General features: G+C 35.9%; 2 protein-coding genes across 4 annotated transcripts in view; one reads left to right on the top strand and one right to left on the bottom strand.

The window, feature by feature from the left end:
• The window catches only part of LOC145683777 (uncharacterized), a 139,167-nt gene that overhangs the window by 18,105 nt on the left and 99,246 nt on the right, over positions 1 to 21,816 (bottom strand). For all 3 annotated transcript variants that reach the window (XM_081755349.1, XM_081755350.1, XM_081755351.1), the window contains 3 exons: positions 21,516 to 21,656; positions 4,081 to 4,169; positions 227 to 388 (listed from right to left, as the gene is read on the bottom strand). In XM_081755349.1, coding sequence (XP_081611475.1) covers positions 227 to 388; positions 4,081 to 4,169; positions 21,516 to 21,656 — 392 coding nt within the window. The remainder of the gene's footprint in view (positions 1 to 226; positions 389 to 4,080; positions 4,170 to 21,515; positions 21,657 to 21,816) is intronic.
• Positions 8,400 to 21,816, top strand: part of LOC145683580 (uncharacterized) — a 115,105-nt gene continuing 101,688 nt past the window's right edge. The window contains exon 1 of the mRNA XM_081754927.1: positions 8,400 to 11,100. Coding sequence (XP_081611053.1) covers positions 8,400 to 9,980 — 1,581 coding nt within the window. The 3' untranslated portion in view covers positions 9,981 to 11,100. The remainder of the gene's footprint in view (positions 11,101 to 21,816) is intronic.

Genomic DNA, 21,816 nt, shown 5'->3' with positions numbered 1-21,816 from the left:
TCAACAAAATTTCTTCATCTAGGTATTTATTAACGGCACATTAGTAGTAGCAGAATTCTTTAAATCACACCACTTCAAGTATACCCTAATACACTCTGTACTCGATATTTCAAGCATATTTTCACATGTTTTTGTTTTACGAGCGTTCAAAGTAACTATTGAGCATTCTGGTTAAAGTTAAAGAAAACTGAACATAATAAATAAATAAATAAAAAATTGAACTTACTTGAAAACTTTTGATACTTTGAGTTTTAATCCAGCCAATTCCTTCCCATTGACCTTTTTAAATGCTTCGTCTGCAGAATTGGCATTATCAAAATTGACAAAAGCGTAATTGCAAAGTCGTCCAGGTGTGTCGCCTACTTTCACACTTAATACTTTGCCGTAGCTAAAATATAAAAACAATAAACTTATCTTTAAAAGATATAATATTTACAGAATATAATAATATATCAATAGCTTATGAGAATACAGAAATATCAGGAAATGCAAGTCATTCCATGCCATTGATGATAGACTGGTAAACCAAAGAGGCATGTATTATGCGTAGGCAGATCAATAAAGACTGATCATCAGTGTTCATGAGGTGAATACAATAGCAAGGCACAAAAAACAAAACATGTCTCTGTAGTGGGAGAAGTGACGAATAGATCGAGCAAGTTTGAAGGCCAAGATGTCAGGTATGTGACCTTGTTAACCGTTCAAGCATGCGTACTTTCAGTTTCGCATAAAGCAGCATGGAAGTGAGACGCAGAGAACAGTATAGAAAGTCGGTTGACTATCTTGCAAAGATTAACATTCCATGTGTATCTCCATCCTCCATATAGTGCTGATTTAGTCCATTGTGATATCTTTCTTTTTCCAAACTTGAAGAAACACCTCCGGGAACGGCGTTTCACATCTTCAGGAGAAGTGGCAAAAGCTGCGCAGGTGATTTTGAAGCATCTGTCCAAAAATGGCTTCCAGCATGTCATTGATGACTGCCAAAAACTTTGGTACAAGTGCACTTTAGGTAATCGGGACTATTTTGAAAAAGGCCTTGAACATTTGAAGGATTAATACAGGTAATTATGTTTTATTCATTAACGATCATTCTTATTGATCAGCCCTCGTACTGATGACTTCTTGCTATTATTAATAATAACTTAAACAAATATCAGTGTTTACAAAGAACTACATTTCTGATTTCTCGCCATTCTTAAGAATACCTTAAATGCACATGTAAACAAAGGAAAGTGTATTATTGGGATCACGCAATAAGACTTACTGTATTGTTAGTACGTCCGTCCGTTACTTCGCAAGATAACTTGAACAGATGCAGACGTTTCAATTCTGTACTTTGCACCAGATAGCTAAAGGAATCATCTCGACTGAGTTTGCTAATGAAGTCAATCCGTTACAGTAAAGTATTAACGGATAACGGCGATTTTAACGATATCTATATATAGCCCATTTCCCAAATATGTAAGCGATTTTTTTAATTCTGGTTTTTCAGTAGATAGCAAGAGACATTATCCCGACAGAGTTCCTTAACGGAGTCAATCCGTTAACGTATTAACGGATAACGGCGATTTTAACGATGGCTATATATAGCCCATTTCCCATACATGTGATTTTTTTAAATTCTGCTTTTTCAGTGGATAGCTAGAGAGATTATCCCGACAGAGTTCGTTAATGTAGTCAATCCGTTACCGTATTAATGGATAACGGCGATTTTAACGATGGCTATATATAGCCCATTTCCCATACATGTAAGCGATTTTTTTAAAATTCTTCTTTTTCAGTAGATAGCTAGAGAGATTATCCCGACAGAGTTCGTTAATGGAGTCAATCCGTTAATGTATTAACGGATAACGGCGATTTTAACGATGGCTATATATAGCCCATTTCCCATACATGTAAGCCACTTTAAAAAAAAATTCTGCTTTTTTCAGTGGATAGCTAGAGAGATTATCCCGATAAAATTCGTTAATGGAGTCAATCCGTTAACGTATTAACGGATAACGGCGAAATGACTTTAGCTATCTGTAGATCAGGACCTATATTATTTGTTTATTCGTAAATGATTTGCCAAATGACGTAACATTACCAAATACAACTATGTACGGTGATGACACGAGTCTAAACTATAACAGATACACGTTATGATATTATTATCCGGCATAAAATTGACGAGATAATCAGTAGTTTAGAAAATTGGTTTGCTTGAAATAAACTAAAACTAAACAAGGACAAATCTACACCCCTAAATTTCAATCACACTCAAAAGAAACATTGTGTAGATCTCGATATAATGTTAAATAATTAGATAATAATGTATTCAAACTCAACCAAATTTCTGGAACTTTGGCTAAATCACAATCTTTCTTGGGAAACACACATATCTTCATTGGCCCGATAGATCAATAAAATGCTTTATGCAATAAAATCTATCAAACATGTTTTAAATCTAGATACACTTCGTAACTTATATCTCGGACTCCTTCAGTCTTTACTAACATATAGCATAATATTCTGGGGACGTTCCCAAAAAATTAACATATTGTTCGTGATTCAAAAAAGGGTTTTAAGGTCAAGGTAGCATATAGCGGAAGTACAGTACTCAATATTTATTTAGAATTTACTAGAAAATTTGTATTCAACCAATTTGTAATTACCTTAATGTATAAGTAACATCTATATATATGTAATACTTAGTATACCGACTTCATGACAAGTCCTATAAAATACTCTGTATAATCAAAAGGATGCAAATAAATACAATTATAACAGGAGTCAAAATGAATGATTCGTGCTGGCCAATATTTAAGGTACTTAAAATATTGCCTTCACCCTCACTATACATATTTCGCATGCTGCTCTTTGTTAAAACCAACATTCAATTACTTAACACACCATCAACCCATAAGTACGATACCAGGCGTAAGGATAAAATCCCCAGCAAACAGCATAGCACAAAGTTATATGAAAAAGAACCCAACATTTATGGGTACCATATTATACAATAAACTTCCTCAATACATTTGAGTGACAGAACGAAGAGGATAATACATATATTTATTTATTTATTTATTTATTTATTTATTTATTTCATAAGGACAACACAACAGGCTTAATGCCCAGTTATAGTGTCGTATACAGAATTATTTAACATACACTATTATACATACACAAATATACGTTATCTAATTATACATAAGTTATTGCATGATAATTATTTTGAACTTGTTCTCTGACATACTAAACACATCTATTACATGAAATCTAATCATTTCATTATATGAAGCACACATTCTCCACGGAGGAGACTTATGTAATATTTTTGTTCTTGCTTTTCTACAATAGAATGTCCCAGCGTTTGCTGTCCTCGTCTTAGCTGTTGGGACACGTAATAGTACTTCTGAAACTAATTCTAGACAATCAATTTTACCATTTAATAATTTATGTAAGAACAACAAATCAAAAACACATCTCCTTTTTTCTAATGTTTGAACATTAAAATTCCTTACTAAGTCTTCATAGGAGACATACTTTGGATAGAACCCGGTTTTCTTGTATGTAAGCATTTTTAAAAATTTAAATTGTATATTTTCTATTGCATCAGTGTATTTAGTGACATTTGGTGTCCAAACAGTACAACAGTATTCTAATTTTGACCTCAGATATGAAAAATATAATCTTATAAATGTTGATTGTTTGCAGAAATCCTGTCCTATCCTATAAATTAAACCTAGGTTTCTATATGCAGTACTCGTTATCGCGTCAATGTGTTGAGTAAAGGTTAATTTGCTATCAAATATAATTCCTAGATCTTTGATAGTATTTGGGGTAGACAAGGAAGTGCCACTTACTGTATATGTAAACTTAATTTGATTTTCTTTTCTCGTGAAAGATACATATTTACATTTGGAAAAATTCAGGACTACTTTTAATTTTTTTTAACCCAAAATGTAAGAGTGGTTAAAAGAGATGTCAAAGAACTAAACGTTTTTACTATTACAAATTGTTTCGTATGTCTTTCAGAAACACCCGAATCCCATCTATAGAATATATATAATTATATTAAAAAATATGTTTTACCAGGAAAATATCTCTGTTAATTTCTTCTCTGTTATTTCGGGCGCAATATTTCCTACCCACAGCGATGCATCTTCTTGTGCAGAAATTATCTGAAATGCCATAAAAACAGTAGTAAACAACTTAATTTGTAAATAACCTAATATATATATATATATATTTGAATAACGTATATTGAAAATTAAAGCAAGTATAAGGATACATAATTAACTGTTTTGTTTTAAGAAACATACATTTTCTGGATTCTTAATTACACAGTACATCCAAGGAGTATGCAACTTTTAGTCGGCGTTCACCTGGCGCCCGTTTCACAACATAAATTTTGTGTTTCTCACAAATGGTAAAATGTTGTGAAACATAAACTACAATCGAAGCAAAATCATTTGTAAATACTAGAGCTGTTACGTTTACCATAATTTTAAGATATACTCTGACCAGGCCAAGGGGTCCTGAGGATCTGGAACCAGAAATGAAAAAAAAAAAAAGGATGAAACAAAAATAAACGAGAAAAAGAAGAAGCTTGTAAAAATAAAAAGCTATATCAAGAGTTTGGTTACTCTTTCTTATAAGGAGCTTGTTTTACTATTGACGTGTGTTTTACTGTATGTTCCAAATGACAAGTTAAATAAGCAGTAATTAATGATACGCAAACTTGAGCACAGCGTTGTTGGCATGTGCCCTTCTCCTTGTTTCCTCTCCGCTCAGCCTTAAGAGGAACGCATAGCCGAATTACTTGCTATGCATGGTGGCGAATGAGCGGGATATCCTGGAAAAGTCAGGGAATTTGTAATTTCTAGCAGAATTCTCAGAATTTATGCTACTAATCAGGGAAATTTCAAGGTTTCAAAAACATAGTACCGTTCTGTAATAGTGTAGACAAATTTTATCATAATTTTTTCGTCATCGCTTCTCTGCAATATCAAACATGTTATGTGCGAAACAGTAATCTATCGCTCTTTTAACCTGTCATTTGGAACAGACAGTAGTTGACGGAATAATAAAAACAAAAATTTATGCGGAAAAAAAGTTTTGTTAACATTTGATTCAACAGAGAAAGGAACACAGACATTGTAAAATATTATACAAGACATTATTAGACATGTAATTTTTATAATAGTGGATATGTACTTTTTATAATAGTTGAGATCATAATGAAAGGAAAATTGTTATATTTGAATGAACAGAGGAAGGAATGTAAATATTGTAAAATCTTTTTAATAATTTTTTTTATATTCTTGTATTCGAGATTTCTTCATAGTTTCTTTTATTAAAATAGTTAGTAACATATCCTCATTTTATTGTCCTAACAAACCAATATATGTTGCCAGTAAAATAGTTTAGACTGATCCAGCACCTGATCCTGGTGTGATAACCACAGTATTTTATGTCACGCCCCCCCCCCCCTCCCTTACGAAATCCAGGCTACATGGTTGACTCTGTCTGAAAATAGCTAACTTTATGGCCTACAAAAACCGAAGATTCGCTCCTCCATTCAGGAAACATCTTCATTCACTTCTATCTCTAGCTAACTGGAAACAGTTACTACTTTATATCTTTGTATATGCGAGATCCATTTTATCTTCTTATTTACTAGGTCCTGCTTTGTTCTTTTTCCGATTAAGGTTCCCAGGATTTAGGATTTTAGGATGGGCTCTCGGCATCTAAAGCCATTTAGCCCGTGACGATTTGAGGGATGACGTCCCTTGGCGAGCACACAATCCGGGGAAAGGGAAGGAAGAAAGGATTCGGGAAGAAAGGAAACGCCCTGGGACCTATAAGTTTGGTATCACCCCGGCATTTTCCTGGTGGGAATGAGGAAAACCCTGGAAATCCTCATTCAGGGTGGCTGGCCTGAAAAAGCGTTTTACACTTTTTCGACCGAGTGCTCCCACCGGGAATCGAACCCGAGACCTGTGTTCTTACTTTCTTCTATTCTGGCTACATGATCTGCAAACCTAAAAGTTCTAGAATTAAACCCTTAACCCTTGCGTATTCTCGTGAAAAATATAGCATAGGAGATACCGTGGGGTCCCTTAGAGACCCGAATTAAAAATAAGTAATTATTGGTGTTTCGTACACACATTTTATACAGATACATTTTAATACAATACTTTATTGCATTGCACTACAACTCAGACTGTCATCTTTGATCACCGACATCATCGTCATCTAAAATTAAAAAAATAAAATACTTGATGACTTTGTCACCAGGTAACAGGCGCAAATACAACTCAGAATAGTCAAGTCATATCATCTTCTTAGGATTTTTGTTTGAAGTAACAGGCTTTAGTCCTTTGAACCTAGAGACTTAGTTATTCAAAAGCTGTTCAAAAATGTAAGCAGAATTCAAGTTATCTATCGCTTCAAGTAGTAACCTTAGGAAGAAAGGGACAAGTTCAAAGTGCAACTTAATGTGAGAAAACTTTCTTTGTTCTACATACTTAACTTACCTATTTATGACAATAATAAAGTAATTTTCGGAAACAATATATTAATAGTTTCTGGTATCTATTGCGCATTATAAAATTAATATTTTTTTTCGTTTGGTAAGCAGAAAGAAAAAAGAGAGAAATAATTGATTACTTACATGGATATTATCTTGGAGTCATTTTATGACACTAGTAATAAATATTTTTATTTTATTTTGTTTTTATCTATTTATTTATTTATTTATTTTTACATAAAAGCAAAAAAACAGGAAACGATATTTGTGTTCTATATTAAACATACACAGGGAAGAAAATACAAAAATAGACTTTTAGATACGTTCATTTAACAGATACACTGCACTAAATGTCTTTGGAGACTTTAAAAAAAAAAAAAAAAAAAAAAAAAAAAAAAAAAAAAAAAAAAAAAACATGATAGTACACAAGGGCTAACAATGTTACGTAAACGGTATAAACCATGCAGTTTCTCGTTATGAAGTTTTATCATTTCACAGTCCCGTCTCGTTTGGGTCCAAATATTCACGTCAGGATCTTATTTACAAATATTTTCAGTTTTCTTTTTCTTTTCTTTTTTTTTTAAAGAAAGTAAGTGATAATGTTTAGCAACAATACAGCAACCAATCCGGCATAATCATAGTTTTATAAACTTTGAGCTTCAAATTTCGCGACAGAAGGCGCGAAGGCAGAAGGGTTTGGACTAAATAATAACATGACTTCCCTGCTTTCAACCGACTTTTAATTTCTTCGCGGATATGGTTTTGGTATCTTAATGCTGAACCTAGATATCTGAAACCATCTATTCTGTCGAATGTATTAGTTGATATTTTAACATATTCATACGCGCATGTTGAATTTCCATGATTTAGTTTTGTCTGTATTTACTTCTAAACCTATGCCACCGCAGGTGTTTAATAAAACCTTTCCATTTCTTTCTAGCGTTCTCTTATTATCACCTTCGAAACTACCGTCATTGGTATACCCCATAATCTGCTGACTGGCATTCAGTTCTCGACCCTCGTTGCTATCTTTAATTTTCTTATAGCGCATTACAGACAAAACTGAATAATAATGATGACAAAGCATCTCCTTGCTTCATATCATTCTCGCCGTCAAAGCTCGTGGGTATATATATTTTTCTACTTTGGTTTTTCTCTGAGTTTCAATCAAACACATCTTTATCAATCTAGCTAGCTTTTTTGTTACCAAATTCGGTAGGAATATTGTACAATATTTCTCTCCCAACCGAGTCGAGGGCGTTCCTAAATCAATAAATTATTGACCTATGGCATGATGTATCCTCATTTCTTTTCAAGTATTTGACGAATGGTAAATATCTGGTCGATAGTTGGTCGATTTCGTCTAACTTTGCAATGATAATCTCCAATAATTTCATCTGCGTGTAATAGTGAATAATCTGTGAAGAATGTGAAAGAGTGTAATAGTGAATAGTCTGTGAAGAATGTGAAAGAGTGTAATAGTGAATAATCTGTGAAGAATGTGGAAGAGTTAAATAGTGAGTAATCTGTGGAGAATGTGGTATAGCAAATAGTCTGTGAAGAGTGTGACACTACTGTCAATAGTCTGTGATGAGCATGAGGATAGCCGGCTTTGGCATGAGTCAAAGAGTTCGTGGGAGCAAGAATGAAGTTGGAGTATGCAAGTGGGCTTGTTAGAAGTACTGTGAAGAATATTATTTAGTAGCATAGGGATAAAAATTAGTAAAGTACTTTTGAAGTTTGTGTGCATGTACCCGTGTCCGTAAATAAAGAGTACCTTAGTTTGGAAGTAGTTATTTTAATAGAAAAAGTAATAGCAGTATAGCAAGTAAAAGTCATAGCTGTATAGCAGTGGCGACGAGGTAAAAGGATTTACAATATGGCAGGTTCCAAACTTTTTGAAGCATTTGAGGTGGAAGACCAGGAAATAAGTGATTATTTGGACAGGTTTGATCAATTCTGGCCGGTAGCCATGGAGTTACCGGCCGCAAAGAAAGTGCCTACATTGATCGCGTCTATCGGTGCAAAAACATACAAACTATTGAGAGACATTTGTGAACCGGAAAAGATACAAGATCTGACCTATGCAAAAATCAAAGACAAGTTAGTGTTACACTTCCGACCAAAACTCAAGACAATTTCAGAACGGTACAAATTCAGATTTATTCAACAGTCACAAGGTCAGTCCGTTACTGAATTTGTAGCCACGTTGAGACAGCAAGCAGCATTGTGTAAATTCGGCATATTTTTAGAAGAAGCATTACGGGATCAGTTTATATATGGTATCAACGACGATAATGTGCGTAAGAGGTTGTTAGCAGAAGACAATATGACCTTCACAGTAGCTGTTCAAATGGCAGTGCAAGCGGAAACTATTGGTAACGACATGGCAATCATGAGAAAGAAAGAATTCGAAGAGGTTGGTCAGGTGAATGTGTTGAGTCATTGTCAAGGTAAGCCAAATAAGCAAAATCAAACACAGGTAAGGTACAGCAGTAACAGTGGAAATAGTAATAAAGCAGAACGGTACAAGGGTAAATTTGTGTGTGGTAAGTGCGGGAAACAACATAACAAATACTCCTGTCCTGCAAAATATGTTAGGTGTAATTTTTGTGGTGTACAAGGCCATTTTCAGAAAATGTGTTTTAAAAGACACGAAGTACAAGGGACTATTGACACAGAGGAAGTAACAGAAAAAGTGAAAGAAATTAAAGTGACTACCCCAGAGACGTCAGTAATGCAGGAAGAAAATTTAGATAAGATCGTTGAATTATTGGCAGTGGACATACCAGACGGTAAACGCAAGGACTTATGTAACATACCGCTAAAATGTGATGGTAAGACAGTGTTTTTTGAACTAGATACCGGTGACGCAGTGTCAGTAATCAGTAGAGATGCGTGCAACGAACATTTCCCCAACAAACAAGTAGTATCGGATACCATTAAATTATGCAATGCCGATGGTAGACCGTTAGATACTAAAGGTAAAATAATGGTGGAAGTGCAGTGGAAAAGTAGTAAGTGGCAGTTACCATTATATGTACTGGATGCTAAACTAAACCAACCAATTGTGGGACGTTCATGGATCAATATACTTTGGCCTTGTTGGAAAGAACAGTTTAGTAGTAATATTGCTTCGATAGGAACAGATGACGCAACTGTAGCTGATAACTTAGCAAGTAAAATCAAAGATGAGTTCAAAGAAGTGTTTGAGGGAGACTTAAACACACCAGTTAAAGGGTACAAAGTGGTATTACCAGTGAAAGAAGAAGCGGTACCAATTTTCAAGAAGGCATACGAAATACCGGTAAGTTTGAAACCACAAGTGAAAGAAGAGTTAGACAAGTTGGTGCAACAAGGTATTTTGACGCAAATGGATTATTCCGATTGGGCGACGCCATTGGTATTAGCGAAAAAAAAAAAGATGGAAGCATCAGGTTATGCTGGGACTTTCGATTGACGGTAAACAAAGTTCTGGAAAAAGTATCGTACCCACTACCACGCATTGAAGACTTAATGAACAAGTTGAAGGGTGCCCATTGTTTCGTATTGTGTAATTTAAAGCAGGCGTACCAACAATTGTTGATCCATGAAAATTCATTAAAATACATGACGCTGAACACACCTTGGGGCTTGTACCAACACAAAAGACTAGCATTTGGGTTGAGCTGTGCAGCACAAATTTTTCAAAAGTTTATGGAGTCAGTGTTACAAGATTTACCGTGGGCTGCATGTTTCTTGGATGATGTGATAATATGGGGAAAAGATACGTATGATTGTTACGAAAAGACACGGATACTCCTACAAAAGTTCAAGGATCTGAATATCAGATTGCGGGGAGACAAGTGTGTTTTCTTCAAACAGGAAATAGGGTATTTGGGACATCATATTAGTCCAGAAGGAATTAAACTAATGGAAGATAAGGTGGAAGCGATCATGAAGTGTCCCGAACCGACGAATGTAATGTAGAGGATATCAGGCTTAGCGCCTATTTTGAATTCTCCCTGCATGTTGTCATTGTTCTTCAAACAAGAAATTGTAATTATTAAATAATAAAGAAGAGACTTCCCTATGTTGTCACCTCATCCCAATACAAATTCATGCTTACCATTCTCTTCCTAGTTTCTGTCTGTAACTTCATCAAAACAAGCTCAGCCACGCCGTTTCAGCAATTAAACTTCCCTATTAACCAAGATAATTGTGATGAGCTAGTCATCCACGTGCGGAGCACCAGGAAGAAGCGAAAGCTAGGAAGTAGAACAAAACCAGGGGACACGGAACCCTCGAGGAGAGAAGTGTGACAGAAGCCGCCAGAAACATACTTGGGACCCCTATTCAGAAGAGTCGTCGTAACAGCAATTGGGAGACGGTCGGCACACCTGGGCCCTCACCAACCCTTGCATGACAGAGGTGTCATTCCACAAAGGCCAGAACATCTGGGAGCTGTTGCCCTGAGGTCGAGAGGTTCTTCACTCTCGAACGTGAGGTCCAAGATCGATACCAGACGGAACCACTCAACGGATTGGAGGATAAGGCTTCACTCAATATTTGAAGAGGCTCATCACATCGAAATGGCTGAGGTACAGTAAACCTTTTCCTTTCCTAACCTTTGCGTCTCTGTGATTTCTTCTATTAGAAAACATGCTTTTCATTTCACTCATCCCCAATTAATTACTGCAGCGCTGTACTGCTCAGATCCCCACGTACTTTCTCTCTTGCCATGCGAAGTGCTATCCCCACATTCTTTCAGTAAAGAACTGATAATTGAGCAAATAACTGTGGTTGTAACCCCACAGTACAGTACAGCAAGATGGTGGAGATGTGGACCTTCACTTTGTGAAGATTTTTGAGGCCTTTGCCTAGCATTTAGGATTTTTTTTTCTTCTAATATAGAAATGCAGCCTCTGTGAAACATTGTTATTATTAATTCCGAACCATAAGACTTTTAAATTAACGTCAATTCATCGATTTTTGTCATATCATTTTTTGTTACAATTCTGTTACATCAAACCATGTCTTTCTTATTATTTATTTTTTGAAGTGACGCAAAGATTGGGTTTATTTTAACTTTAAGTATGTTGTGTTTACACTGATTTTATGTGCATGTTTACTTAGCATTTTCTGCATGTTTCGATTATTAGCTGAACAGTATCTACAGCCTTTTGATGATCTAAACGATATTTCCACTACGCAGTACTTTGAACCTATAATTTGTTCATCACCGATTGCCATTCCAGTTACTAGAAATTTTTATACCAATCTTAAAGACAATTTGCATTTATCTACCCCAGTTTCAAGTATTTCTTATTCTTTCACACCGGACAGTTTAAACATGGCCCAGAATAATAGTGAGAATGTAGAAGGTTCATTGACCTCGATTCATACGATAGTAAGGCCCGAACCATTTTATGCTAAATTAGGAGAAGACATCACTCGGTATTTGCAGAAATACGACGCTATTGCCTCCATCAATAATTGGACAGGCATAAGAAAAAAGCTAATCCTATGTACATTGATGAAGGGTCCGGCTGAATTTTGGATGGACAATACTTCCAAAAAACCCGAATTTGCCAATTGGACTTACGATGAGTTCAAAGCGAAATTAATAGAAGCTTTTGGGAGCAACACCATGCCACAGTTGACAGAAAGTGAAATGCGTGCTCGCGAACAAGGAGAAACTGAGAGCATATCTGATTATGTTTATTCTAAACTCAACCTCATTTTGAGGGTAGACCCTCAAGCCCCCCCAGCGAAACAAACACAATTAATCATAGAAGGTTTGCAACCTGAGTATTTTAGGGCTGTTATTCGTAAGGAATATGATTCAGTTGAAAAACTGATATCAGATTTAATAACTGAGGAAAAAACAAAGATCTTATTAGAACGGAAAACCATCGAGAAATACATTAAGCGTAATTCGTCAATATTGCAGTCTTCATTAGTTTCTAGTAATACGAATGTTGACCCGATGAATACGCATTCTTGCTCTCAGCCTGCCACACAGTCCAGAGCTGTTGAGAAAATTTCTGCTCAGAAAAATGCTGACGCGCATGTAAACTCTCAGGTCCCTGATTCCAATGCACTGCAGCAAATACAGCAACAGTTAGAGAAACTTTCTTTAAATATTACGTCTCTCACTGCAAATCAAGGTCAATCGACAAACACAGGAAATGCAAGTTCATCTTTTCGTGGTAATAACAGAGGAAGAAGAGGTCGAGGTAGAGGGGGAAACCAAGCTCGCTACTACAACAATTATGCTCAAAATCAAGGGAGTAATGGTGACAGGGGTAACGCGATTGACAATAACTCAAGTGACCAGGGTTCAAGCCCCGCTGCGGGAACTTCTAAACCACCACGTTCTCCTATTGTCTGTTGGCGCTGCCAAGGATTAAATCATATAGCCCGAGATTGTCGCGCATTTTTAAACGAAGAAACGGAATAGTTGGTCGGGACACAACTATTCGTCATTCTGTGTTACAAGTCCCTATATTCACGGAATCAGAACTCCCATACATTAATATTAGAGCAGGGAGCGTGTACACTCCATTGTTAATCGACTCAGAATCACAAGTTTTTTGTCTCCCTGAAAATTTAGTTCCTAAAGGAGCAAAGAAAATTGCAATTACTACAAAATTAAAGGGAGTGACGGGCAACACAATTGAAGTATCTCATATTGTTTTTTTGCGTTTCTTCATAGGAAAAAAGAGCTTTACGCATCCGTTCAGAATAATTCCTCGGTTTCCATTTAAGCCTTTGCTTGGTCAGGATTTCTTAACATCCCATAATGTTTTCCTGGATTTTCAGAACAATATTTTTTCAGTTAATAGATTTGGGAAGCCACCTGTAGACCAGCTTCCACGTAATAACAATGAGGGTGTAATTTCTGAAACTTTAAAAGAGAAATTAGCGTCTCTTTCTAAAGCTATTTACACACTTTCTGAACGAATAGTGCTTCCAGCGAAAACGCATACTCGAGTTTCTCTCACTAAACGTTATGACATAGGAGGGAATAAGAATCTTTTAGTGCCAAATATTTCTTTGCAGAATAAATTAGAAATTTTTATTCCTTTTTGTGTGTTGTCACCATCTCAGCCTTGTGTATGGATTACGAATCCTACTGTTAAAGACATAACGTTAAACGAGCGTCAAGAAATAGGGTTAGCCGAAGAATTTGAAGAAATATCAGAGGAAGACTCTGCTTATCTAGTAGGTCAAATTCAGGAGGAATTGTCACCGGAAATTTTAGAAAAAAAATAAAAAAAAATAACGCAACTGAAGGCCTTCCTAGGCATGCTTTCATTTTACCATAGACAACTACCTGGCTTAGCGTCAAAAATTCCGTCGTTGTATGCGTTACTAAGAAAAGGAGCCATATGGTGTTGGGATGAACGACATGCACAAGAATTTACACAAGCTAAAGAACTGCTGAAGAAGGCAGGAAATACTACACCCATTTGATGAGAAGGAAGAGGTAGTACTCGTTATGGATGCATCACAGGATGGAATCGGCGCTATGCTGTGTAACAAAGTGAATAACAAGTTGAAGACGGTAGCGTGTACGTCAGCAACATTGAGCAATGCAGAACGTAACTATGCCCAGTTCGAAAGAGAAGCATTAGCGATAATACACGAAGTAAAGAAATTTCATAAATATTTGTTCGGTAGACGTTTTACAATTATTACAGATTCTATGCCAGTCAAGATCATATTCGGAGAAAAGGCTATTCCAGACGCAGCTTCACCAAGACTCCAACGATGGATGCTGTTCTTGTCTTCGTACGACTTCAAAATCCTTTATAGTAAGCAAGTGGAAGTAGCAGATTTCCTATCCAGACTACCGATTAATGAGACACCAGTGGATGTAAAAATAGACGAAAAAGAGTTCATAAGCCAAATAATGTTGGCACCATTAACGCTCCAAGAAGTCATGGAGGCATCGGAAGAAGATCGACTATTATGTCAGGTGAGAGAATGGATAATAAAAGGCTGGCCCAGGAAGTTGAAGGAAGAACATAATACTACAGAGTTAAGAACATTCTTTAACAACAAGCAAAGACTTTCAGTTGTGAACAAATGTGTGATTATGGAAGGCAAAACTGTACTCCCACATAAGTTAAGGAAGAAATATCTGGAACACCTACACAGGAATCACCTAGGTGCTTGGAGAATGCTGGCTGTAGCTAAGGAAGCAGTTTGGTGGCCAGGTTTAGACCGTGATATCAAAAAAATGAGCGAATTTTGTGAAACGTGTAATAGCATGCATAGGAATAACTCGAAAAATCAATATAGTAGTTGGAAAGCAGAAGCACAACCGATGGGAAGAGTGCATGTAGATCACTTTGATTGTGTGGGATCTAAATTTTTGCTGTTAGTGGACAGTTATTCAAAATGGATCCAAGAGAGGAATGTAAATCCAACGACAGCATCTGAAACTAAGCAAAAGTTAGACGAGTTTTTTCAAATTTTCGGGTATCCAAAGACTTTAGTATCAGATAACGGACCTCCTTTCACATCATTTGAATTCACGACATACCTAAAGGAAAGAGACATCAAGGCAGTGCTAACCCCACCATACAACCCAGAAAGCAATGGAATCGCTGAAAAAGCCGTACAGACAGTAAAGCAGCTTTTAAGAGAACAGTTTTTAGACAATAAATATACATGGAACCGTAGATTAGGAGAGCATAAGCTGAAAGAAATATTATACATGCTTCGATTTACACCGAGTAAGGCAACAGGGAAACCACCAGCGGAATTGATGTTAAATTTCCAACCACGCACAATGTTTAATGTTGTACAGATGGGAGTGTTTGAACGCGGCAAGAAAGACAGGAAAGAAGTGGAGCAACAAGAAAAGAATGAAGTGGTCTGGCTGAAGAACTATCGCGATCGTTTTCCTAAGTTTATCAAAGCCGAACTGGTCAGGCAGATGAGCCCAGTCGTGTTTTTGGTAAGAATACAAGGGAAAATACGGAAGTGTCATCGACATCAAATAATTTTTCCACAAGCAAAGGGAGACCAAGAAGATAACATGCCAAGAAAATGTCAGGAGGATATATGGTTTCTTTGCCGGAAAAACCCGCTCACAGACGCAGCAGTGGAAGATATACAACACGTACAACTGCCTAGAACTCCAAACATAAATTCAGAAAGTGACAGAACATCAGTCAGAGAGCAAGATCAACACCTACCAAGACAGCACCCAGAAGATGGCAGAACACCAGTACGAGACCCAGATAGGCAGCTACCAACAAGATATCCAGGAGATGGCAGAACATCAGCAGAGCAGCAAGATTGGCAGCTACCAAGAAGATCAGGAAGGATCAGGAGACATCCTAATAGATTGTCGTTGTAAAAAAAAAAAAAAAAAAAAAAAAAAAAAAAAAAAAAAAAAAAAAAAAACGGGGGAAGAGTGTAATAGTGAATAATCTGTGAAGAATGTGAAAGAGTGTAATAGTGAATAATCTGTGAAGAATGTGGAAGAGTTAAATAGTGAGTAATCTGTGGAGAATGTGGTATAGCAAATAGTCTGTGAAGAGTGTGACACTACTGTCAATAGTCTGTGATGAGCATGAGGATAGCCGGCTTTGGCATGAGTCAAAGAGTTCGTGGGAGCAAGAATGAAGTTGGAGTATGCAAGTGGGCTTGTTAGAAGTACTGTGAAGAATATTATTTAGTAGCATAGGGATAAAAATTAGTAAAGTACTTCTGAAGTTTGTGTGCATGTACCCGTGTCCGTAAATAAAGAGTACCTTAGTTTGGAAGTAGTTATTTTAATAGTAAAAGTAATAGCAGTATAGCAAGTAAAAGTCATAGCTGTATAGCACTGCGTATGGAATCAATCATGCATACAGAATGTATGAGGAAATTTATATAGACTGTTTAAGGAGGAGAAAATGAAATGAAATGAAATCTTTGAGTTTTACGTCCCACGGTTATGCCGGTTAGGCTAAAGGAGACGGTGATGATGAGTAATGAATGAAATGGTGGAATGAAGAAAGTGGGAGGAAACGGGAGTACCCCGAGAAAACCCACGCACACGGTGTTTGTCCACCACAAAGTTCACTTGGCGGGGGCTGGGATCGAACCCGGGATCCCAAGCACCAGGGGTGAACGCTCTACCACTGAGCCACCGCGGCCCCTGTTTAAGGAAGAGAGTTGCCTTATAAGCATTTTTGCAATTATCAGTTGATTATACTATTAAGACTAGAACTTCCGTAAAACCGACTAGTGGACATCCGAAACCACAGCCCCACTGATAGCACTCTGTTATAGAGATATCTCAGGAAATCCAGAAAAAGAGATTGCAGTCTATTAGACTGCAAGACCATCTAACGAGAACAACAAACGACTAGCCTATATGGACAGAAGAAGTGGCAGTAATGGAAGTAGATGTAAAGGTAGGAGGAGCCCAAGAATAAAATGTATGGATATGGTTAAGAATAACTTAAGAGACAAAGGTCTAACAGGGTGAGAATTCCGAGACAGGGATTTACAGAGAAGAGACATCAGAAACGTCGATGACATGAAAGTGGGAAAAGATCGAGAAAGGAGATATTCTAGTGCAGAAACAGTAGATAAAGCCCACTTTGCCTGCGGGAATATAGCACGAGAATAAACATGGAAAGTATATGATTTGATTAACATAGCCAAAAATCAAAAGGTCAAGTCGGAAGTATGAGGAGTTTGAAGACTCAGACAAACTTGTGTTTAGCCAAGAAACCCTAAATCAATTGTGAAGGATATAGAGGTGCACTACCACGAAGCAGCTGCTAAGATTTTGCCTTCCACAGTTTCACTTTGTGCAGAATAATATCAAAAAGGCGACAGAAGACCTCCGGATAGTACCGATTAGTCAGTCTTGGGAAGTAACGTAACGGCAGTAACGCGTTACTTTTTAAGTAACGTTTCCTAGTAACGCGTTACATTTTTCCAAAGTAACTGTAACGGTAACGCGTTACGAATTTTTAAGTAACGTACCTAGTTTGCGTTACTTTTTTTTGTTGCCATATTTAGATTGCCGATATGCTCAAGCAAAATCTTAGATAAACAAAATCATTTTATAAATATTTATTTCTGTTAGGCTGATGATAGTGAAAAGTAAAACATTTATTATAATAGTCCTCACTTTTTATCTTACTCTCTCTCTCTCTCTCTCTCTCTCTCTCTTTCTTTCTTCCTTTCTTTCTATAATTTTTCACGTCAAAAATGGTGGAAAAATGTCAGGAGTAGAGATTCTCTTTAGGGTTCTGTCAAAATTACAGCTCTAAGCGGTCATATTTGTTCCATACTGTCCACCTCATCTGATGTCACTTTAAGCACTGAGCTATATTTGATAATAATCTAGTTTCTACAATTAGGAAACAAATTCCAATTTTGACGGAACAGCAAAGTGTTTTAAAAGAAACTAGTTCTCTGACGAATTCTACATATTTGCATTGTTGTTGGTCAGGACTAACGAATATATGGATTTAAAATTTTCTCTTCGAAGAAATAAAATTAAAAAAAAAAAAACTATATTATTTCTAAATAAATGACTTTACTTATTTCTCGTTAACAGATGCAAAATAATTCAAATACATTTCTAAAGAACTAATTTATTTAGTGTTTACATACTTAAATCCTAAAACTGGTAGTACACGAGAACAATTATCCATTTGTAGAGGTCACAGAAGGCTTCCGCCTCCCTTTTAAATAATAATTTAAAAAAAAAAAAAAAGACATAACGCGAGTGCTCTGAAAATGTTATTTGCAGTGGCAAAATGTACTCCAGAAACATGCTAGGCCTAAGGTAAATTAATAATATTTTATTTTTATAACAAAGCTATGCCATATACAGGGTGTATTAAAAAGAACTTTACAAATTTCAGAACTCATATTTATTTATTTATTTAGCTTATAGACATGGTTTTGGTGTCATTTTGTGGCAAAATACACTCATATTGATTTATTTATTTAGCTTATAGACATGGTTTTGGTGTCATTTTGTGGCAAAATACACTCATATTGATTTATTTATTTAGCTTATAGACATGGTTTTGGTGTCATTTTGTGGCAAAATACACTCATATTGATTTATTTATTTAGCTTATAGACAGGGGTGCCCACAAGGGGGGCTATAACGCAAAGTGCGTCATTGAAATATTTGGGGGGGTAAAAATCTGTATAAATATGTTTCAGGGAGTGTAAAAATTAATCGAAAAGAAGATTTTTTCATGGAAGAACACTTACGGGTAGACAATTGGGGGGTGCGTCATGGACATAAGGGGGGGAGCACCACTGTTATAGACATGGTTTTGGTGTCACTTTGTAGCAAAATACATTAAGATTTTTACCTTATACGAAGAGGTTCAATATGGCTTCCACTGGTGAAGTGGCACACATCTCATCTTAAGTCTCACTTGCACCACAACGTTTTCAGACGTACGGGGACGACCTGAAGATTTGTTGTCTTACCGAACATCCAGTTTCAATAAAACACTTATGCCACTCCACTCATAAATATTAGGCCTACTGAGAGGATCTTTATCATACTTTGTACGAAAATTACGTTGTACAGTTGTCGCAGACTTAGATTCCTCAAACCAAAACACACAGCTAGGTAGCACACGCTCGGGACCAGTAAAGGCAGCCATCTTTGCTGTAACTGCCGCTAGCGCTTGCGGTGGCTTATTTCTGAACTAGTGTACTATGTGAGTTAAAACTTGATATATTTTGCTACAAAATGACACCAAAACCATGACTGTAAGATAAATGAATCAATCAATATAAGTTTTGAAAGTTGTAGAGTTCTTTCTGATACACCCTGTACATACACACAAAATCAAAAAAAATGTGAATAATCAATAAATGATTACTAATAGAACATAAGGGACATTTACTAATATTAGTTTCAAATTTGCTTACCACCCAGTTGTTTGAATTCTGAAAAAAAGCATGCTAGTAAGTAAAATGAAACCAAACTCAATAGATAATTTAGATTTTTTTACGATTTATGATTTATGTATAATGATAGCAGTGGCGTATTTACGATTTTCTTTCGCGGGGGGGCTTTGCTAACTTTCGGGGAGGGCTTTGCCTGAAAATGTGAAAATTCTGCAAGATATTTCATATACTTTATTATAGTAAGTAAGATTTCGGGGGGGGCTTAAGCCCGGAAGCCCCCCCCCTTAAATACGCCACTGAATGATAGGAACTTGTTTTTATAAGAATTCTTCACATATAAGATTCTAGGAGAATACCAGTTCTTCGCACGGGGAGAATACGTTTCATTTTGAAAATAAAGGGCTGACTTTAGATTTAAATGACATCGAAAGTATCACTGTTCATCTCAGCGACCTCGAAAACTATGGTTTAAACACTAATATTTGTCATTTTCCATCGTTTTTAAATATCTCCTCCCACCCCTCTAAGTTGCATTGTGAGAGTGATATAAAAACCATCCTAGGCCCGAACCTCATCTATGTTGAAAATTTGATCGAGATCGGTCGGTTGGTTCAAGAGTTATTAAGTCACAAAAGACTGTCACTTTCATTTTTATATATAGATATCAAGGGCGCCAATCTTGGGGGACTTGGGGGACCGAGCCCCCCAAAGCTCATGTGGGCCTCCCTATTGTTTTTATGAATATACAATATTTGGCATAATTTGAATGCAATTTGTCTTTAAATCCTCATATATATATATATATATACCTTCTCCATCTGAATGGCCCTTACAAATTTACAGAGAAATCGGAGCCCTTGATAGATAGTATATCAACTTTATTTAAATTGGCGTAAAATATTCATCTGTGTATTCTGAGAAACACAAAACATCCCATACGGTAAAAATTGGGCAAACTTCTGGACATAAACCTAGACAATTTTTACTTTAAAATTATCCAAAATTTTGCTTAAAGAAATTATCTAGAGTTAACCATTCAGTAAGAATTACAAAAATTATTCAGCCACTCTACGATCTGTCTCAAAGAATCTAGGAAATTTCAAGTTGATGGTTTATATAAAGAAATAGTATAGAGAACATTTTGTTTCACTTACATTCTTTTGCACAAATCACGCAATGTGTGATCTCTAGTAATTCTAGACCACTCAATGTATTGTCTCTAGTAATTCTATATTACTCAATGTTTTACCTCTAGTAATGCTAGATCACTCAAACTGTTACCCCTAGTAATTATATACTCAATGTGTTATTGCTAGTAATTATAGATCTGTCAATGTGTTAACTCTTGTAATTCTAGACCATTCAATGTGCTGTCTCTAGTAATTCTAGATCACTCAATGTGTTACTTCTAGTAATTCTACGCAATTCCTTAAATGTAAAACTGTTACAATCCTCTGACCTAAACCTTCAGGTTTTTGGTATGGCCATGCTGTAAAATGACGAGTTTCGCTTCGCCATCTAAACAATGCAGATCGCTTTCAAGAAAGGAAAAAAAAAAAAAACACCCCATCGCATGGAAACTACTACAGAGATCTAGATCAACACCCAAAAATTCTTCCCACCAGTGGTAGTCGTTTCTACCAGTTATTTATTTATTTATTTATTTATTTATTTATTTATTTATTTATTTATTCAGAAGAGTTGAAAATCTTAAGAAGCAATAAAACAATATATTGTATACAATATAATAAATAAATTTTGTAAAAATAAGAGGATAAAACCAGCGTCAACTCCTTAAATGCGCTTCGTTATTGGTCTTAAGTACAGTAAATACAGATACTCTGTTCTGTTATTCAGGTTCGAACCAAAAGTGATTATTAGCACAGAACAGACACTTGAAGATCTAGTGGATTAATGTAAAAGGTCGAAAACCTAACCTAACCTGATGTACCTAACTTGACCACATCGCAACACAATCGCAGTAGCTAATATATATACATACATTAGAACTTCATCAGAAACATTACTTTCTAAGTAAATTATAACGAATGACTCATTTATAAAGATTTTTTTTAAAAAAAAGAAAAAAGCTAACTGACGGGTACTTTACCTTCTTCTTGTCGATCTCCTTATCAGAATCAGAATCAGACGGGAAATAGACAAACCTTCTATCCACAGAGCGGGCACGTGACATTCTATTTACAGCTCCAGAATAAGCTTTCACAGTTGAAGTCATATCCTTAACTACTGCCTGAAACAGTCACAATCAAAAGGTTTCTTACTAATAGGACAATTAGAAGACCTTCGGAGTACACAATAATCTATGAGAATAATTTAATGAATCTATCTATCTATCTATCTATCTATCTCTCTATATATATATATATATATATATATATATATATATATAT

Source organism: Thermobia domestica, chromosome 4 (genome assembly GCF_964235325.1).
Source record: "Thermobia domestica chromosome 4, izTheDome1.hap1.1, whole genome shotgun sequence".
NCBI lineage: Eukaryota > Metazoa > Arthropoda > Insecta > Zygentoma > Lepismatidae > Thermobia > Thermobia domestica.
Note: the sequence above shows the minus strand (reverse complement) of the source record. Positions and strands in the feature narration are given on the sequence as shown.